We start from the raw sequence: 20,416 nt of genomic DNA, 5'->3' as shown, positions 1-20,416 counted from the left end.
ATTGGTCCATCACCAGACGCTAGATCAAAGGCGCTACCTCGGAGAAGCTAGCGCCGTTACGTCACCTAGACTCGTTTCGCTCACGTATATTAATAAGGATTTGGAGCTGCATATTTTCTTGCGTAAGTTTTAAGTATATGCATTTTTGGATAACATTTAATGGCCCGGGCTCCCACAGGAATGTTTTCCTATCGTCGCCGCTGAGTACGATGTTTTGTTATAATCAGACCAAACCTTCATACACAGGTGTCGGAATCAATGCCTACAATCAATGATGAAGAATAGTCTATAAAATGTAATGTATTTATTTACGGTCAATTTTTTACGTACGACTGAAACATTAATGTTGCAGTTCAAAGAGATACCAAGATCATGGATTTCATTTTCCCTTTTTATTTTTTAATTTTCCTTGCTCTCCTTGATCGCCATTTTGACCTTGTTGGCCGTGTTGACCTTTTTGTCCCTGTTGACCTTGATCGCCATTTTGATCTTGTTGGCCGTGTTGATCTTCATTGCCATCTTGTCCTTTGTTGTTTTTACTGGCACTACCTCTTTCGGCTTTGGCAATAAATTCGCAACTAATATGTAACTAATATTCTTCATGACAGTGTAATTCACCTTCCGACTTTTAACGAAAAACGAAATCTTTCCAAACTATACACAAAATGAATCTCGGAGACCCGTGGTAGCTTTAGAAAAAAATTCTACTAGGTTACCTAAGTTTTATTTCAACAATGAAAATGATGACAGCTGAGCAGGGCACGCTCAAATGCAATTAGAAATACATAAAATAAACACAAGCAATGATTCGGCAATTCACCTGCTCTTTTCGAAATGCCCGTAAACTCCGACGTCTGGCCGAGCAAATAATCCGATCTCAAATGCCTTGCTTGGTAAAAATGTAATTAAAGACCAAATTTTGCATTTAAAATATTAATATTGCTTAACCACCATCTAAAAGACGACCGTTTCTGCAATCAAAAGAACTTTGCTGATAAATTGTTCAGCAACAAGTCTCTTGGTTTGTGTCACCAAGGAGCAACAAACACAGCACCCCACACGAGGAGAAAGCAACCCGTCAAAAGTCGTGCATTTTCTCGCGTACATTTTTCATTGGTTAGAGGCTTATGCGCCTGCTGCCGTCGGAAGGGGAAATTTAGGAAATTGTCTTCCCCCTTTCCGTAAAACGATCAGCGTAAAGGTTCGTCCAATGAAATTTGTACACAACACTGCGTTAACGTGTTTAAAGGCTGTCTGCGTTCTCCCTGTGTTTGTTACTCCTAGGTGCCACGTGCTAGTCGCCATGACTGGGTAGAATCGGCTTATTAAAGTTTGCTACGTAATGATTATTTTGTATATATTATTATAATTTATTAGGTTATTAGGTTATAATTAGGTAGTCGTAAGTGACTCTGAGACCTTTTTAGTTCATAGACATATTTAGCCGAACTTAGCTACGGTAAACGAATAGTTGTCATTAATAGATCTTTAATGGCACCTTAGAAGTGACAAACAGTTGAAAATTAATAATCATTGAACCGTTCTAAATTTCTTTCTTGCCAGCGTTCTGCTCCGCCTCCATTGCTTTAATAAACTCGGGATCCTTGGCCAAAGAGGCGATGATTTTGGAAAACTCTGGCTTGTTGGTCAGTTTCGCCATATCCGGCTCTTCGCCAGCTTTTAACTCTCCGTTCTTTATCATATCAGCTAACATCTTCAAATTAGAATAATAAAATTCTTAATAGCTATCGTTTAATAGACAATTTTTTAACCTACGAAAATTAATTACAAATGCTTTGGAGTCAAATTACTTGTTTCGAAATCTAAACGTTAGCACTAAAATATTTTGGATAACCAAAATATACTACGTAAGTTTCTAATTATCAGCGTTGTTCAAAATGGTTATTTTCAAAATGAAAAATACTTTCTCTATAACTCAAAATGCAAAATTATTTATCAACAAAATCATCGAGTACTCAGCCTTTTTCGAGGTCGAGTACTCGAACTAGAGAGTAATTAGAGATTTCTCGTCAATTACCGAGTATCAAAAAATTGCATATTCGGGTACTCGATTACTCGAATAAGCTGCTCTCTAAACTCGTGGAGTATTAGTTTTGGGGGACAATAAACGGTTCCTACAAAGTTGTGGAAACTGTGGTTCATTTAATTTAAAGGAATATTTTTCAGCATTGAAAGTTACTTTATACTCCATTTCATTTTAATTTCATAACCAACTCCCAATCAAGTACTCGATTACACGACTAGTTAAAAATTTTACTCGAGACTTTTTTAGTTACTACTCGCACAGCCCAAGTAAATAATCATAAAAATCTTCATCCATTTCGCTTTGTAAATTTCGTGGCTTGAAAAACTGCCCAATAAGTTCAACACACCTTCTTGAAATCCGCGTTGTTCATGATTATTTGCATCATCTTCGGTTGATCTTCGCCGGCTATTTTCGACATGTCACCGCTCTCTACCAATTTTGACATCATGGCTTGAGTTGTTTTCAGAAAAATACGGTTATTGAGAAAACCCTCCGAGAATCGATATTCGTTCAAAATGTTTCAAAACCTTACCCTGGAATTCTTTGTTTTTCAAAACAACCTCCATCATTGCATTTTCGCTTCCTCCTTCGTTGGCTATCTTGATCATTTTATCTATATCTCCGCTCTGTGACGTGGATTTTAAAGAAATTTATTTGCAGTTTCGTTTGCCAAACTTTGTTATATTTGCACATATTTAACACTCTAATTTAAAAGTAGTCTAACACGTTTCGGTCTGTACCTATGAAGCATGGATAAAAACTAAGGCAAAACACGCGAAAAGGTAGAAAAGTTCATATAAGGGGGGTAAGAAGCTAAACCCTAAACAAAGTTGAAGGAATTTAAAACACTTACGAGTTATTCGAACCAATAGGCCTTCGAGAATAATGAAAAGATGCAAAACTCGGACCAAATAGATCTTCTTGTTAAAAAACTAATTTAAAATCAAATCAATTTTCCAACGATAGACCTGTTTCGTCTTATTTTGGACCCTTTAGTACCATGCGGGGAATCTAGCTTTGCGATTAACACAGCGAAAAGATAAAATAAGCCTAATCATTAAAAATTTCAAAACTCAACCAAAGGCCGGCATAGTGGTGGAGTTAACGTAACTGGAAAAACTAAGGAGTTCTACTGTAAACCATTTGATGGCAGAGGAAATAATAAATAATAATAATCAGCTAGGCTACGGCACCTAGGAGCAACAAACACAGCACCCCACACAAGGAGAACGCAACCCCTCAAAAGTCGTGAATTTTCTTGTGTATATTTTTCATCGGCTGCCGTCGGAAAGGGAAAATACAGAAATTGTCTTCCCCTGCGCCCGTAGAACGTGCAGCGTAAAGGCTCGTCCAATAAAATTTGTACGCAACACTACGTTAGCGTGTTGAAAGGCTAGCTTGTGTTTATTGCTCCTAGATGGCACCAACTTAGGCCTAAGGTAAAACCCAGATTCCTAAATTAAGAGGATATGCACAGATTCTTTTTAAGGCCTGAAGAATCACGATGAAGTCAAAGAGAAACGGAGCGCGCGGCAAGAGTCACGTGGTCATTCTTGACGAATTTCTTTTCGCGTTTATACTTCGGAGTCGGAATCGGTTATAACTTGAAGACGACGCCATCGAGGGGCTGATCACTCCGCGTAATCGGTGTACAGAGCCGTACCTTTGACTGTACTAATGGGATTAAGCGTAATCTTTGAAGTACCTGCCTTTGGCAGTGCTAATCTAAGCGTAATCCGGTGTACAGACTTTCTAAGAGTGGTTAGCCCCTCGGACGCCATATTTCTGTCGAGCTCGTGTGACATGTAATATTATATCTATAGCGTTTAAATAAAAATACCGAATAAAACCATTTCCCTGCTCAACAAATTGAGAGATAATTATGGCAGCTTTTCCTTTTCTAGCAACGTGCGTTTTAGCAATCAGAAATACTGGTTTAAATGGAAATGCTCTTATATACTATAGGCGAATTTGGCCTAGGTAGACGCATTTAAACTAAAGCAGGGACAGGGTACACGAAAACAAATGTTTGTCTTTAGACAATGCTCACAGCCATACGTAAGGCGTTTTTTAGTATTGGCTGAACACTTTTTACCTTAGAATCAGGGAAAAGGTTTTTCCAAAAACGCCCTCTTTTTGTCATTGGGTGTAGTATAATTTTTTAATCGGCCGGGATTCGAACCCGAGCCCTCTTACACGACAGGTGAGCGTTCTACCGCACAACCACGGATACAGTTACGCTTCACTGAAAATTAAAAACTCCTCCGAGGAGAGGTATATTTTGGCTTGCCAACTTGTTTGTTTTCGTCATGTACCCGGTCGTAGCAAATATTTCTAAAATGTGTTAAAATTACAATGTAAACGTAAATGTTTTCTTAAAGAAATACATTTTACGAACGTATAGATACTCCCGACGTGGTCGTTCAAACGTTTTTAGAGTAGCTATTCTCCATGATGAAGCTCCGTTTTTAAAGATATGTTTTTATTACCTTCATCATTGATAAAAGTAATTTTTGTAGAGCTCCATCTTTCATCAGAAGTTTGAACATCTCCTGGTCCTTGAAAATTAAGGTCAATTAAAATTAAAAATTAAATTTGAGCTCCAAAGTAGTTCTTTACTTTCTGATCGGGCGTGGAATCCAGCATAACTTTGATAAATTCATCGGTGTTCTTGGTCTTTAGCATATCCTCCAACGCCTTTTTCAAAATCTCCACATTGCTGTCGGCTTTTTTGTCAGTTGGGGCGTTTTCGACACAGCCCAGAACATAAAATAGCAGGGCTATTTTCAGAAGAATCGCACCGAATCGAAGCTTCATGATGAACTCTCGGAAGCTCTTGGAGTAAAACGTGAAGTTTGCGATGTGTCGCTGAATTTATGGAGGCTTCTACGAATAATGGAAACCATTACGCAGAAGTAAAACCATTTGTTTGGACAGGTGATGAAAAAATACGGCAAAATTATGAAATGAAACTTTTTGGTTTGACAAAAAAATGGATTGTAATTGATTACGTTATTTCGGATATAATATCATAGTACTCAGTTAACGTGACACGCAAACGGAGGAAAGTGTAAATAAACAAGTTTTGATTAAAAAAATTATTATTTTACTGAAAATTGTAATTCTAGGAAGAAAAGCTATAGCGGAGAATGAAATTCGACATGTATGGTGGATCAACGACTTTCATTTTCCTTTCACCAGGTTTAACAGAAACTGAGATGGGTTGACCCTAGTTCCGTTACCCGTGATGGTGAACAGGGAACTGCTTTTTCCATTATTTTTGACGGGCTGAAAACCAAAGCACAAACCGTTTGGAGAATCTATAATAATATCTCCCCTCTGAGAGGTAAAAACTATAATTACTACACGACGAGGCAGTAACGTAGGAACGGCAATGAAGTGCTTTGCATTTAATGTTTTAAGTGCGTCAAATCAGACCGAAAACGGCGAAAAATTACATAACTGTAATTGAAATTGTTTACTAATTATTTGTTAACTGCAATGAAGGTTTTGTTAAATATATCTTATTTTCGCGTTATTTTACCCAACTGATCAATGTAAGATTCAAAGTTTTTGTTGGTCCCTACAAAAGTGTGAATTGAATTTCACGAGCTGCGGGTGGTGTAGTGGTTAGCACTTTCGCCTCGCAGTAAGAGGAGCCGGGTTCGACCCCCGCTAGTGACATTGGCTGAGAGCTTGGAACAACTTCTTCCGCGGTGAGTTTACAAGTTCTCTCCCCATCTGGTTTTTTTCCCAGAGCTCTTCGGATTCCCCTTCGATAAAAACTTTTTGAGGTTAACGATAGTAGTTAGTGTAGGGAGCTGTTGGTTCGCGTGGCATGAAGCGCTTGCCGCTACCCTCCTACACATTGTAACTCGTCCACCTGAATTAAAGGCTTCAAAGTCCCTTGTTGACTTAGGCCTAAGGTGGTGCCTTGGGTATTAGCCTAGCTGATTATTATTAACTATAGCTAGTGACGTGAACTCCCGTATTTTATAAACTAAAATCTTCCATGACTTTTGAGCGTAATAGTGATATCTAGCGAAATATCAAATTAATAACTCTACAATACGAAAATCGTCTAGAAACGTACGGCCAATCGTTCTAATCCAACATTAAAGGGAATATAACCTGCAAAGCAATCTTTATGGAAGACCCCTTCAATTTTTCCAACTACCCTGCACAGTGGCGCCAAAATTTTTTAAAGCCAAAGGCAAGAGCGGCCGGAGCTGCAAACCGTTGGTGTTCCACACCAAATACCTGAGGTTATATTCCCTTTAAGTCGCGTATCTATTGGAAATTACAGAAGCTTTTCAACCAATAAATGAAACGTGCGGCTAAAAAATACAAGTTTTCAAAATAACTTTTATTGATAGCTTTTCGACATTCCATAAAATCAACTACATTTCCTTTTCTGGTTTCAAACCTTGCACTACTTTCATGAACTCATCATTTTTCATCAAATTGGTAATGACCTGAGGTGATTCCAATTATTGGTATTAATAGGCAATCAAAGAGGAGGATATTTAAAATTATTGGTGTTAATAGACAATCAAAGAGGAGGATATTTAAAATTATTGGTGTTAATAGACAATCAAAGAGGAGGATATTTAAAATTATTGGTGTTAATAGACAATCAAAGAGGAGGATATTTAAAATTATTGGTGTTAATAGACAATCAAAGAGGAGGATATTTAAAATTATTGGTGTTAATAGGCAATCAAAGAGGAGGATATTTAAAATTATTGGTGTTAATAGGCAATCAAAGAGGAGGATATTTAAAATTATCGGTGTTAATAGGCAATCAAAGAGGAGGATATTTAAAATTATTGGTGTTAATAGACAATCAAAGAGGAGGATATTTAAAATTATTGGTGTTAATAGACAATCAAAGAGGAGGATATTTAAAATTATTGGTGTTAATAGACAATCAAAGAGGAGGATATTTAAAATTATTGGTGTTAATAGACAATCAAAGAGGAGGATATTTAAAATTATTGGTGTTAATAGACAATCAAAGAGGAGGATAATAAAAATTATTGGTATTAATAGGCAATCAAAGAGGAGGATAATTTTAATTATTGGTATTAATAGGCAATCAAAGAGGAGGATAATAAAAATTATTGGTATTAATAGGCAATCAAAGAGGAGGATAATTTTAATTATTGGTATTAATAGGCAATCAAAGAGGAGGATAATTTTAATTATTGGTATTAATAGGCAATCAAAGAGGAGGATAATTTTAATTATTGGTATTAATAGGCATTCAAAGGGGAGGATAATAAAAAATATTGGTATTAATAGGCAATCAAAGAGGAGGATAATAAAAATTATTGGCAATAATAGGCAATCAAAGAGGAGGATAATTTTAATTATTTATATTAAGAGGCAATCAAAGAGGAGGATAATTTTAATTATTGGTATTAATAGGCAATCAAAGAGGAGGATAATAAAAATTATTGGTATTAATAGGCAATCAAAGAGGAGGATAATTTTAATTATTGGTATTAATATGCAATCAAAGAGGAGGATAATAAAAATTATTGGTATTAATAGGCAATCAAAGAGGAGGATAATTTTAATTATTGGTATTAATAGGCAATCAAAGAGGAGGATAATTTTAATTATTGGTATTAATAGGCAATCAAAGAGGAGGATAATTTTAATTATTGGTATTAATAGGCAATCAAAGAGGAGGATAATTTTAATTATTGGTATTAATAGGCAATCAAAGAGGAGGATAATTTTAATTATTGGTATTAATAGGCAATCAAAGAGGAGGATAATTTTAATTATTGGTATTAATATGCAATCAAAGAGGAGGATAATAAAAATTATTGGTATTAATAGGCAATCAAAGAGGAGGATAATTTTAATTATTGGTATTAATAGGCAATCAAAGAGGAGGATAATTTTAATTATTGGTATTAATAGGCAATCAAAGAGGAGGATAATTTTAATTATTGGTATTAATAGGCAATCAAAGAGGAGGATAATTTTAATTATTGGTATTAATAGGCATTCAAAGGGGAGGATAATAAAAATTATTGGTATTAATAGGCAATCAAAGAGGAGGATAATTTTAATTATTGGTATTAATAGGCAATCAAAGAGGAGGATAATTTTAATTATTGTTATTAATAGGCAATCAAAGAGAAGGATAATTTTAATTATTGGTATTAATAGGCAATCAAAGAGGAGGATAATAAAAATTATTGGCAATAATAGGCAATCAAAGAGGAGCATAATTTTAATTATTTATATTAAGAGGCAATCAAAGAGGAGGATAATTTTAATTATTGGTATTAATAGGCAATCAAAGAGGAGGATAATAAAAATTATTGGTATTAATAGGCAATCAAAGAGGAGGATAATTTTAATTATTGGTATTAATATGCAATCAAAGAGGAGGATAATAAAAATTATTGGTATTAATAGGCAATCAAAGAGGAGGATAATTTTAATTATTGGTATTAATAGGCAATCAAAGAGGATGATAATTTTAATTATTGGTATTAATAGGCAATCAAAGAGGAGGATAATTTTAATTATTGGTATTAATAGGCAATCAAAGAGGAGGATAATTTTAATTATTGGTATTAATAGGCATTCAAAGGGGAGGATAATAAAAATTATTGGTATTAATAGGCAATCAAAGAGGAGGATAATTTTAATTATTGGTATTAATAGGCAATCAAAGAGGAGGATAATTTTAATTATTGTTATTAATAGGCAATCAAAGAGAAGGATAATTTTAATTATTGGTATTAATAGGCAATCAAAGAGGAGGATAATTTTAATTATTGGTATTAATAGGCAATCAAAGAGGAGGATAATTTTAATTATTGGTATTAAGAGGCAATCAAAGAGGAGGATAATTTTAATTATTTGTATTAAGAGGCAATCAAAGAGGAGGATAATTTTAATTATTGGTATTAATAGGCAATCAAAGAGGAGGATAATTTTAATTAATGTTATTAATACTAGGCAATCAAAGAGGGGGATAATTTTAATTAATTCAATTTACCTTTTGGAAATCTTCAGTGTTGACCAGCTTGGCCAATAATTCTTGGACACTCTTGTTCTCCATCAGGCCCTCCGACATTTTTGTCATGTCCCCATTCTTCATTAATTCCATAATCCTAAAAAATCGCAATATCTAAAAAACCAAAAGGCTCTATATAAAAGTAACTTACAATTTCTGGACCGCGGGATCTTTCATCACGATGTTTACTAACTTCATGATGTCATCGCTCAGGCTCATATTACCTATCAAGAAAAAATTTACGCATCAAAGTTATCACCGTGTTACCATTATGGTTTTGTGATATATTTAAGAAGTTCAGGCGAAACTATAAATTTCTTTTGGTCTTTCCGAACCTGTTAAAATTGGAAAAAGAAAACACGTGAGATAGGCACTCTACTTCATAAAGAAGCTCGTGAATTTAACCCACTTCCCCCCTGAAAGAAGAAACACGCGATGAAACTAATACAATCACCATATTTTTAAAAGACTTATTCACGAGTTAATTACGTCAATTAATGACGTGAGTAAAATTTTTAATTCTCCATTGTCTTTATAGTTCCGCCTACCTATAATATATTTTGTTATTAAATTTTGGAGGCGATAAACATTTTTAAATACGCCTCTTCATAATTTTTTATTCGTAGCGCCATCTACGGCAATTTTAGAAATGACATACTAGTTACGTCAGGTAGAAACTGTAGAAATTGAAATTACATACTCAGAATTTATATTTTCTGATAATAGATGGCGCTTAAGAAACCCTACTTAAGCAGACGGTATTACTGAATTCGTTTTCATTTATTTTTTCATAAGTAGAATGTTGGTATTTCTACTGGTTTGAGCGAACCAATCAGATATCGTGCTGATTTGATTTTGTTTCAGGGGAATTGACCTAACGGTAAATAAAGGCTAGTTCACACGGGCATTGTTTTCCTGGTTTTCTCTTTTTTCTAGTTTTACCACCTTTCCCTGTTGTTCTGTCGTACGGGAAAACGACTGTACACAAGGTAAAAATTTGCCGAATTTTATCGCCGCGAGCGCTGCCGGTAAACGATAAAACGGAGTAACTTTTTTCTGAGGCGCGTTGGGCTCGACCAATCAGCGAGCGTTATGCCGTCACGTGATAGACGCAAAAATACTTTTAACTAGGAATGTAATTACAGCTCGTTAACTCCCATCCTTCTAGCATTTAAAGACTTTCAAAATCGCTCCTTGTGTCATGTGACCGCGTAGCACTCGCTGATTGGTCGAGCTCAAAGTGCTTCAAAAAACTGGTAAAATAAAGAAGAGATAAGCCGCGTTCACACTCGACACTTTCGTAAGATCATATTTCTAAAATTTTGGTGTCGAATGTATTTATCGTATGTCTATTAATACAGTTGACACCGAAAATGTTTCATTTGGTCTTTCGCAACCGTTTTGAAACCTACGATTCTCCGAAAAATAAAATTATTTTTTGCATGTTAAATACCTTTCTATCCGTGGATAATAATTATGTTACATAAGATAATATCTATAAATAAACAGCTAACCGCAATTTTTAGTCATTATCCATATTTAACAAATAAATGCATTCTTACTAAGAGTCTATCGCATTTTTTTAAACCAGTACTGACGGGTTTAATATGTATCTTCTCTATCCGTTGTTTTAATATACCTTCTTTAAGCGTTTTTAAAAAAATGTATTTTTATACAGGGTGTTTCAAAAGGTAATGCAAAAATGTTAAGGAGTTGTAGGTGGGGAGTTGAGAAGTATGCCTGTTTTTCCCCCATTTTCCTACGATGAGTGAAAAGAGCGCCAGAGAGCTTCAAAGTGTGGCCTACTAGCCCCTGGAAGTAGGCTCCACAGGCGCAACAACAAGCAGCAGGAACTTTAAGTTTACTTTTTTACGCTGTCTACCTCAATTTGTTTACCAAGTCCTTTTTTACCTATCACACGAACCCAAACCTTAATGTTCGCATTTCCCTGCTGCTTGGTTTTGCGCTTGTCGCAGCATATTTCCATGGGCTAAAAGACCACACTTTGAAGCTCTCTGGCGCTCTTTTAACTCATCGTAGGAAAATGGAAAAAAACAGGCATACTTCTCAAACTTACCCCTACAACTCCTTAACATTTTTGCATCACCTTTTTTGAAAATCCTGTTTAATACGTTTGTTTTATCTCCGGATTTTAGGGAATATCAGTCTCGAATTTAAAATTTTTAAAATATTACCTATCATTTTGGACATATCTACGCTTTTCATAAAATGTTGGACCATTCCTTGAAATTGTGCATTTTTAAATAACACACCCATAATCTGCGGGACAACGAAAGTAAGAACAAATCAAGAAGTAAGTGTTCCAATTTAAAAGTTTCAATTTCTGGACCTCATCTTTTTTTCCGCCTTTATTGGCAATGTCGACCATTTTTTGGGCATCTCCGGACTTGATTAGGCCCTTCAAGACTTTTTCAAGTTCACCGTTGCTCACCACCAGCTTTAGCATTTCCTATTAAAAAAAATTATTGAAATTATTTATTAATTTTAATTGATTTTTTAATTTCAATTTATTTGTTAATTTTAATTAATTTTTTAATTTCAATTTATTTATTAATTTTAATTAAGTTTCAATTTCAATTTATTTATTAATTTTAATTAAGTTTTAATTTCAATGTATTTATTAATTTTAATTGATTTTTATTATTTTTCATTTTTATAAATTTTTAATTTTAATTGATTCTTATTATTTTTAATTTTAATTGATTTTTATTATTTTTAATTTTTATTGATTTTTAATTTTAATTGATTTTTAATTTTAATTGATTTTTTATTTTTAATTGATTTTATATTTTAATTGATTGTTTTAAATTTCAATAGATTTTATATTTCTATTGATTTTTTAATTTCTATTGATTTTTTAATTTCTATTGATTTTTTAATTTCATTGATTTTAAAATATCATACTTTCCAGAAAAATTACGTGCGTGCATTTGTAACTAAACATTGAATTCAAATTAATTACTTTTTGAAATTGAGTCTACTCGGAATTGTCCTTGTTATAGAAACTATGTCTACGATTTTATATTAAAAAATGTATTAAAATAGCTCCTTTAAATCAATTTTTAGGAGAAAACTCATTTAAATGAACTATTTAAATTAATTCTTTAAATAAAAGAGTTTTCTCTTAAAGAATTTATTTAAATAGCTCATTCATATCAACGACTTTTTTCTTAAAAATGTATTTAAATCAATGATTTTTCTTAAAAAATTTATTTAAAACAAAGATATAAAAAAATTAATTTGATTTAAACGTATAATCATTGATTTTTCTTTGAAAAACATTTGATTTTAAAAATCAGTTAACAGAATGCTTTTCTTAAAATCAGTTAATTTCAATCAATGTTTTAAGAATAATTTAAATTAATAGTTTTTAATAAAAAAAATTTGGTTTAAACCGTTTATTTAAATGATAAAATTATTTATAAAAAATCAAATGAATTCATTTAAATCAAATAAATTGAAATGTGAGTTTTGCGTGCCTTGGAAGGACCTTCGTCTTCGTCGTCCAGCATGGATTGCATCACCGCCTTGACATCCCCAGTCTTGATCATTTCCGTCATATGTTTGATCATATTTTTCGTATTTTCGTCCATCTCATCTTGACCAGTTGGGGCGCCTAAAGCTAAGGCCAACAGGCAAGATATGGCCATTACGCTGACCATTAACTTGGCTGACATTTTTTATTTCGTTGAAACTAGATGTTTAAAGAGACTAGACACTATTGAGATCAAAGGATGCGTGGCTTTATAGAAACTGCTGTGTCGCGTTTCGAGTGATATTGCGTCAGAATTACCTGGAAACGCGAAGTTACTTTCGCGATGTTTGGTTTTGGACAGGTGTGCTAACAATGAAAGGGTGAAACCTTTAAAGTATTCAATTCGGATTTTTCGACGACAATTACGAGATTATATGAATATTACATCAATAAGTTTGTCGTGTGAAGTCCATAGCGGGTTACAACTTCGTTAGGTTCCGTAAATATAAGTAGAAGCATAAGTAACATAATATAACGTATGACACTTCCTATACTCACAACGTCGTGTTTTAGCCTAGGTAAAATACGCAATTCCGTATATTTCAAAAGGGCTCGGTTTAATATGGCCACCTAAATTAAAGGCAATAAAAATCCATAGATGACTTGGTGTTAAGTTTATTTTCAGGTCTGTATGACCTATAAACTACACTTCAATAAGCATAGTATATTAAAATAAAAATATAAATGTAAGTGTAAATGTAAATGTAAACGTAAACGTGATCGTAAATGTAAATGTAAACGTAAATATAAATATAAACATAAAAATAAATATAAATATAAACGAATGTCCAAAACCTAACATTTTTTAATATAATTTACTTGTGGGTCCCGTGTTATCTTCAGCAGGTATATCGTGAATGAGCTGTAAACAAAAGAAATGCCAATTCGAATATTTTCCCAACAGATATTGTTCGTCCGTCAGTCACAATTCACAATCGATATTTTGTGAGCTTAGACGTGTTTATTTATCAAAGTGACGAATTATCCGTTCTTAATTCATTTCGTCGTTATATTTGGAAATAAGGAGAATTGCGAGGGCTCAGACATTCTTAAAAATCCCGTACACTCAAGAGAAAATTAAGAAATCTTGAATTAAACTGGAAAATACAGAAATCTGGGCTAAAAGCAGATCCAAAATCTCTAAATTAGCCTAAAAAAACCAAAATCAACACGAAACTCTAAAATCTCAAAATCAATTTCTGATTTCTGAAATAACTTTGAGAATCAAAATCTTAATTGTAGATCCTTCAGAATATTGTCCATAGTTTTCTTCAACAGTTAGACCTCTTGGTTTGCGCATTTTCCATATTGGTCATTGAGATTTTGAGGGTTCGCGCAGATTTTTAGATTTGGAAGTGATAATTTTCAGGAAAGAATAATTTTTTTCTTAAATTGACAATCAACTTTTCTAATTTGTCATTGTTCAACGCGGGATGCCACGATAGCCAAGGGCAAAATCGTTATTTTTTGTGGTCGTTAGGCTTAGATGCGAATCGAAGGGTTTTGTAGTTTTTGTGGAGGTATGATTTCACTTAAAACGTGTTTGTTTTGGGGCAGCTGACCCTAATCCTATTCATTGTATAAAACAGATAATAAAACTACGTCCGTTGCGAGATAAAAGTGTAATATGTTTCCAGGAATTGCGACCGTTATTTCGAGTTAACACATTTCGCGTAAATGTATTCATGGTTGAAGTTTTTGTAAACGGAATAGAATAGGGTATTTTGTAGCTGTGCGCGAGTCCAGGTTTTAGAGTATCGAGTCAAGTCTCGAGTCCTAGAAAAGTTAGTTTCCGTGTCTCGAGTCCAAATGTAGTATCGAGTCAAACCTCGAGTCCTAGAAAAGTTAGTTTCCGAGTCTCGAGTCCAGGTGTAGTATCGAATCAAGTCTCGAGTCATAGAAAACTTAGTTTCCGAGTCTCGAGTCCAAGTGTAGTATCGAGTCAAGTCTCTAGTCCTAGAAAGCTTAGTTTCCGAGTCTCAAGTCCAAGTGTAGTATCGAGTCAAGTCTCGAGTCCTAGAAAGCTTAGTTTCCGAGTCTCGAGTCCAAGTGTAGTATCGAGTCAAGTTTCTAGTCCTAGGAAGCTTAGTTTCCGAGTCTCGAGTCCAAGTGTAGTATCGAGTCAAGCCTCGAGTCCTAGAAAACTTAGTTTCCGAGTCTCGAGTTCAAGTGTAGTATCGAGTCAAGCCTCGAGTCCTAGAAAACTTAGTTTCCGAGTCTCGAGTCCAAGTGTAGTATCGAGTCAAGTCTCGAGTCCTAGAAAGCTTAGTTTCCGAGTCTCGAGTCCAAGTGTAGTATCGAGTCAAGTCTCTAGTCCTAGAAAGCTTAGTTTCCGAGTCTCGAGTCCAAGTGTAGTATCGAGTCTTCAAGTCCTTTATCCGGTTTAAAAACCAAGTTTCAAGTCCCCAAAAATTATTTCGAGTCCCCACTAATAATACAGAACTCATTCAATTTAAATCTAAACAATCCAAACCTAAACCTCCAATCTATTTATATTAAATGAATAAAACATTTTTATTACAGCTTTAATAATACTTGAGACTTGATCGATATTTGGTGTGGAACAGCAGCTCTATTATATGGATTTAGATATTTATGGCGTTAGGGCTCTTCCATAAAAAATATATTGAGGTTATATTCCCTTTAAAATGAATGTACTCAAATACACGGGAAATAACTCTATTTCTAGTGCTGTCATTTATTATAGATAATTTTATTGACTAATTAATTAAATTAATATGTAGCGACTTCAAATGACGTTAATTCAACTAGCCGGGTTACGCTGCGTATGAGGGTGGTAGCGAGCCCTTCATGCCACGCGAACCAACTGACTACAACCGTTACGGAAAGCGCTTTTACCACTGAGGAGATAGCTTTCTAACTCAAGTGCCACAAGCTAGGCTCGAACCCAGCACCTCTCGCTGCGAGGCGAAAGTGCAAACCACTCCCGAACCCACATTATATTTCTTGAACCTAATACCAGAATCTGAATTCAAGGTCATACCATTTTTTCAAGCTATATTTCTATGTAGTGAATTCTAGAATGAATTCTAAGAAAAACTCAAAATAAAACCAACAAAAATAATAATTTATTAAATTCAGCGAAACTTTTGGCGTCACCACGACATTGTCGAATGTAACATTAGCCGGAGAATGCCTTCATTAAGTCGGCAGCGGCTGGAGAACTTAAAAAGGCGGTAAAAATATCTTGGAAGCTCTCATTTTTCATAGCGGCCGAAATTATCTGAAAATAATAATAATGGTTAAAACAAATACCCCTTTAAAATATCTCATTCAAAGCAGACTCGAAAAAGTACACGCTGAGAAAATGTCACGTCAAAAATAGTGCTTCCTTCCGATTATCAGATAACAGTTGCGTTATCTGAACCAAGGAAATAATTTAGATAGTTCAGAACACAGATCTGTTGATATTGGTCAAAATTCAAAACAGCTTAAAACAGAAACCATAATTCAACTTTCAGATTGGGATTGGCTTATAATTATTCTTTATCAGTTGGCGTTGGAAGCCCTATATTTCGCCTAAGTTTATGGAAACAGAAACGCTGCAGCAATTTCATCTACTCTAAGTTATTTTTTCAAACAATAATTTGTTTGTTTCTATAGTTAGATACCAAATTCCAATTGTAACTATTACTTAATTTATAACAAATTATATCGTTAAATTTAATTAATAAAAATAGTTCACCCATTACTTTTTGTATTCCTTCGTTCTTCATGAGTGTTTCTACAAAAAGAAGTTTAATTAATAAAAGTGGTTTCTTCGACATGACCGTTATACCGTAACCGTACCCATAATTTTTCCCATATCTGATCCGCTAGCTAGAGCATCGGTAAAAATCTAAATTTTAAATATTTTAAGTTGATGCTATTAATATCGTTAATAATCATTTTAATGTATTAAAGAAAATTAATATTGTTTTATTAATAAAAAACGGATAAAAATCCGGATTGTTTACACAAATAATGCGTATCCGGATTATTTTTATTAATAAAGAATTTTAATTTTGGATGCTTACAAAAAAAGTTCAAGGAAAAAAATATATGTTGAGGCATTTCGTATATAAAAATAATAATTAGAGGCGTAAGGCAAGTCTTTCATGCCACCCGAGCCAACACTCACTATTACCGCTAACCTCAACAGGTTTTTATGGAACGGGGAACCGAAAAACTCGGGCGCAAAACTCCTTTAACCCGTGGAGAGGTAATATATAAACCCAACTCCTTATCCACCTCACGGTCCACCAGTATACCCTTCCTGATAAACGCTAATCAAATCGTCCTGGTATCCTAAAATGGACGTCTTCACACAGACTGTTGACGTGTTTCTTTATAGTTTCAAGATAGTAATTCTCGCCAAGCATAAATACGAACATTCTTGAAAATACTTAATGCTCAATTTTTATACCTTTTTGAAGTCGTCATTTTTGAAAAATTCCATTATCATTTCGATCATTCCACCTTTTTCAAATATAATAAAGCTCTTATATATGTTCATATTCATAGACTTTATATTATAAAAGTCCACCTTTCTTCGTGAATTCGGTCATCAGTTTCTGAGCTCCATCGCCACTAAACATGGTCGTTAATTTCTTCATGAGGTCCGCGTCTTGCAAAAAGCTCATGACGATTTTCATCATGTCGTTATTTCCGCCCATAGACTTAGTGAACATGTCGATGAGGCCTTTCATTGGATTTTCCCCGCCTCCTTGCGGGTTCAAAAGGGCGGTTAAGCCTTTAAACATACTCGCCAACGGGTTGTCGGCCGCTTTGGTCCCGTCCTTATTGGCGGCACCACCGCCCATTAAGGTTCCCAACATTTTCATCAACGGATTATCCGCAGCTTCTTCGGGCGCACCGCGAACGAGGCACAAAAGCAGGACGAACGCGAATACCGAAAGAGATTTCATGGCTCTGGTTAGTGTTGCACTCTCGTTGTGGACGAAGTGGGACTAGTTGACGTCGTAAGCTCTTTATATAGACCATCAACGTTTCAAGGATTCGCGACCAATGTGGTGGCCATCAATTGAAACAAGGCGTGTTGCTGGAACCAGAAATAACGTTATAATTCCTCTACCTGGAGGATGGCAATATGAAAGGCTCCATTTGGCGTGTTTAAATTGTTGCAGATGCTTAATTGTTGTTCACCGAGACTCCTTCATTTAGGTGACAGGATTCGATTGGAACTTAGTTGATAAAGAGCTTCTTAATTGAAGTTAGACGTCATTGTTCGCGTTTAAACTTTCTATTTGCCTTAGTAAGATTGACGCGAAAGTCGTTAACTAAAGTCATTTAGCTGCGTGATATTTTTTTTCGTAAATGACGAATCTCGTGTTTAATGATTGGGATTTTGAAATCAACTGTTTGTATTTCCACGCGTTAAATAGTGTTGTTTTTTACCAAATTATTCGTCAGCTAACCCCGAAGGATTGGTTTTCACCCGTGCGAAAATGCCGCGATGGTGAGCGTCAATTTTTATAATCTCAGTTACTATCAATACAACTTTTGCCGTCGCGTCGTTTTAGCCCCAATGAAAACCAGTACTAAGTCATAAAATATTTTTTTTTATTCAAAGAAGAAAGAAGGGCTGATTGAGTCTGAGAAGACCGCGAGCCCCACCTGATTAATCAGGGCGAGATATGTGTAACGGCCACTGGCCAACGGGGGGATACGTGGGGACACCCGTGGCGGAAGTATTCCGACCACCCGTTGGGGGATTGGTGGTCGCCCTCAAACGGCCATCTACAAACTTTGCCGCCCAGACGCTTGGGATCACAGGATAAAATATTTATTACAGTATTCGTTTCCAAAGTAGCTGACTTGTCCATCTGAAATAGTATGAAAACGACTGACCAGTGTTTCGAGGTCAGTAGTCTAGGTACACGTGTTCCATTCTGACCCAAAATATCTAAGCCAGAAAAAGAATATTGATTGATGTCCTAAATCCGCCGTTTTTTCACTGTATTATGAGGTCATGGAAAACAAGTTGGTCGTTATAGGCCATAGCTTTTTACTAAGTTTGTTTTAATCGAAAATTGGCAAAAATGTTTCTATGTTGGCATTAACCACTTAGAATTTCCAAAAAAAATACATTTGCCATTTTAAAATGAAATTAAGAATAAGGGTTGACCTAAACTCAAAAAAATAACTGCTGGACATTTTGAAAATATATCTTATTAGTGTTGTTAATTTTCCGTAGAAATAACATGTGGAAAAATTTCCGCTAATCGGAAAAATAAAATTTTTTAACATAAATTACTTTTTTTTACTTTTTATTCATATAAAATGTCTAATATCAGTAAACATACTACCAGGAATACATGAACCGAAATTATCAACGAGCTTTTCCTCTAACACAGGAGGCAAGTTCCCATTGCCCCCCTCTATTTAGTAAGGAGGAGAAAAACCCCCTCGAAATTCCGCCTCTCAGCCGGGAGTAGTGGCGTACTCCTGTAATCCCAAGCGTCTGGGAGGCAGAGTTTGTGGATGGCCGTGTGAGGACGACCACCAATCCCCCAACGGGTGGTCGGAATACATCCGCCACGGGTGTCCCCACCCCTGTCCCCACGTATCCGTTTTCCCTACCACTTCTCCTACCATTCCAAAACCTTTTCCTACTCGTCAACAATCCCCTCGCGATGACAATATCCTTATCTTATACTCAACCGACGCCAATCTATCTCAAGACTCATTTACCACTTCCATCAAAGAGAATGTTAATCCTCGCGACCTGCGCATTGGTGTGGAACATATCCGCCCATGTCGTAGCGGCAAAGGCCTTGTAATTCGCTGCTCAAATAAGTTGGATATTGATACCCTTAAACAACATCTTGATAATTCTTCTGATCTTAAGGACAAAATTACAGTTGTTAGTCCGAAAAAATTTTTGCCACGCATTCTAGTCTCTGGCGTAGACAAATCGGTAACAAAGGAATCCTTGGTCGACACAATTCTACTCCAAAATCCTTTCCCTGATCCAGCCATGTCAATGACCGCATGCTTCCCTTTGAATGGGAAGGATAACTCGAACAACTGGGTGATCGAATGTTCTCCCGCAGCTTTCGATTATCTCTTGCATAAAAAGGGCAAAATTAATATCGGGTGGTTAAGTTGTCCACTTCGGGAATTTGTCAACCTCCCACAATGTTTCAAATGCGGCCTAGTCGGACACCGCCAGTCACAATGTTCCTCATCAACTCAATTCTGTACAATCTGTTCGGGCGAACACTCTCACAAACACTGCACAAATCCCGCTGCTCCATCTTGTCGCAATTGCGCTCTTTTTAATACTTCTTTACCTACACATGCCACCATTCCCACTAATCATTCTAGTTTAAATTTCAATTGTCCTTCTTATGTTCGAGAAATGGAAAAACGTCGCTCACATATCCGTTATGAATAATAATTTTAACCACTTTTTCGGCAATTTCCAATTAAAATTTCTTCAACTCAATTTGGGCCGTTCTCGCATTGCAACCGCCAATTTACGCCAGATCATTCTCGAAAACAAAATCGATATAGCTCTAATTCAAGAACCGCATGTTTCTGTTCAAAATTGTGTACTCGGCTTCCCAGTCTCGTGCAGAATCTTTGCTTCCCCTTTAAATCCTCGCTGTGCCATCGTTGTTTTTCGGGACGTGGACATTCTTTTACTACACGCCTCTAGCAATATCGTTTGTGTTGAGCTCCGTTTTCATTCATTGCGTTATATAGTCTACTCCATTTATGCTTCCCCTAATTGTGATTTTGA

The 20,416-nt window shown here is 35.2% G+C and overlaps 2 protein-coding genes across 2 annotated transcripts; both read right to left on the bottom strand.

Annotated features, from left to right (window-relative positions):
- Positions 1-1,500: 1,500 nt before the first annotated feature.
- Positions 1,501-5,024, bottom strand: LOC149962087 (uncharacterized). The gene is made up of 5 exons (XM_090164384.1): positions 4,667-5,024; positions 4,537-4,605; positions 2,580-2,673; positions 2,394-2,497; positions 1,501-1,714 (listed from the first exon to the last, which is right to left on the bottom strand). The coding sequence occupies exons 1-5, from the start codon at positions 4,862-4,864 to the stop codon at positions 1,544-1,546; spliced, it is 636 nt and encodes a 211-aa protein (XP_090020510.1). The 5' UTR covers positions 4,865-5,024; the 3' UTR covers positions 1,501-1,543.
- Positions 5,025-15,790: 10,766 nt separating this feature from the next.
- Positions 15,791-17,576, bottom strand: LOC149962086 (uncharacterized). Its single transcript, XM_090155685.1, has 5 exons — positions 17,195-17,576; positions 17,075-17,127; positions 16,459-16,507; positions 16,362-16,393; positions 15,791-15,892 (listed from the first exon to the last, which is right to left on the bottom strand). The coding sequence occupies exons 1-5, from the start codon at positions 17,574-17,576 to the stop codon at positions 15,791-15,793; spliced, it is 618 nt and encodes a 205-aa protein (XP_090011811.1).
- Between the last annotated feature and the right edge of the window lie 2,840 nt (positions 17,577-20,416).

Source organism: Leiobunum rupestre, chromosome 1, assembly GCF_980474605.1.
Source record: "Leiobunum rupestre chromosome 1, qqLeiRupe1.1.hap1, whole genome shotgun sequence".
Taxonomy (NCBI): Eukaryota; Metazoa; Arthropoda; class Arachnida; order Opiliones; family Sclerosomatidae; genus Leiobunum; species Leiobunum rupestre.
The sequence above is the reverse complement of the archived record's forward strand: the minus strand, read 5'-3'. Positions and strand labels throughout refer to the sequence as shown.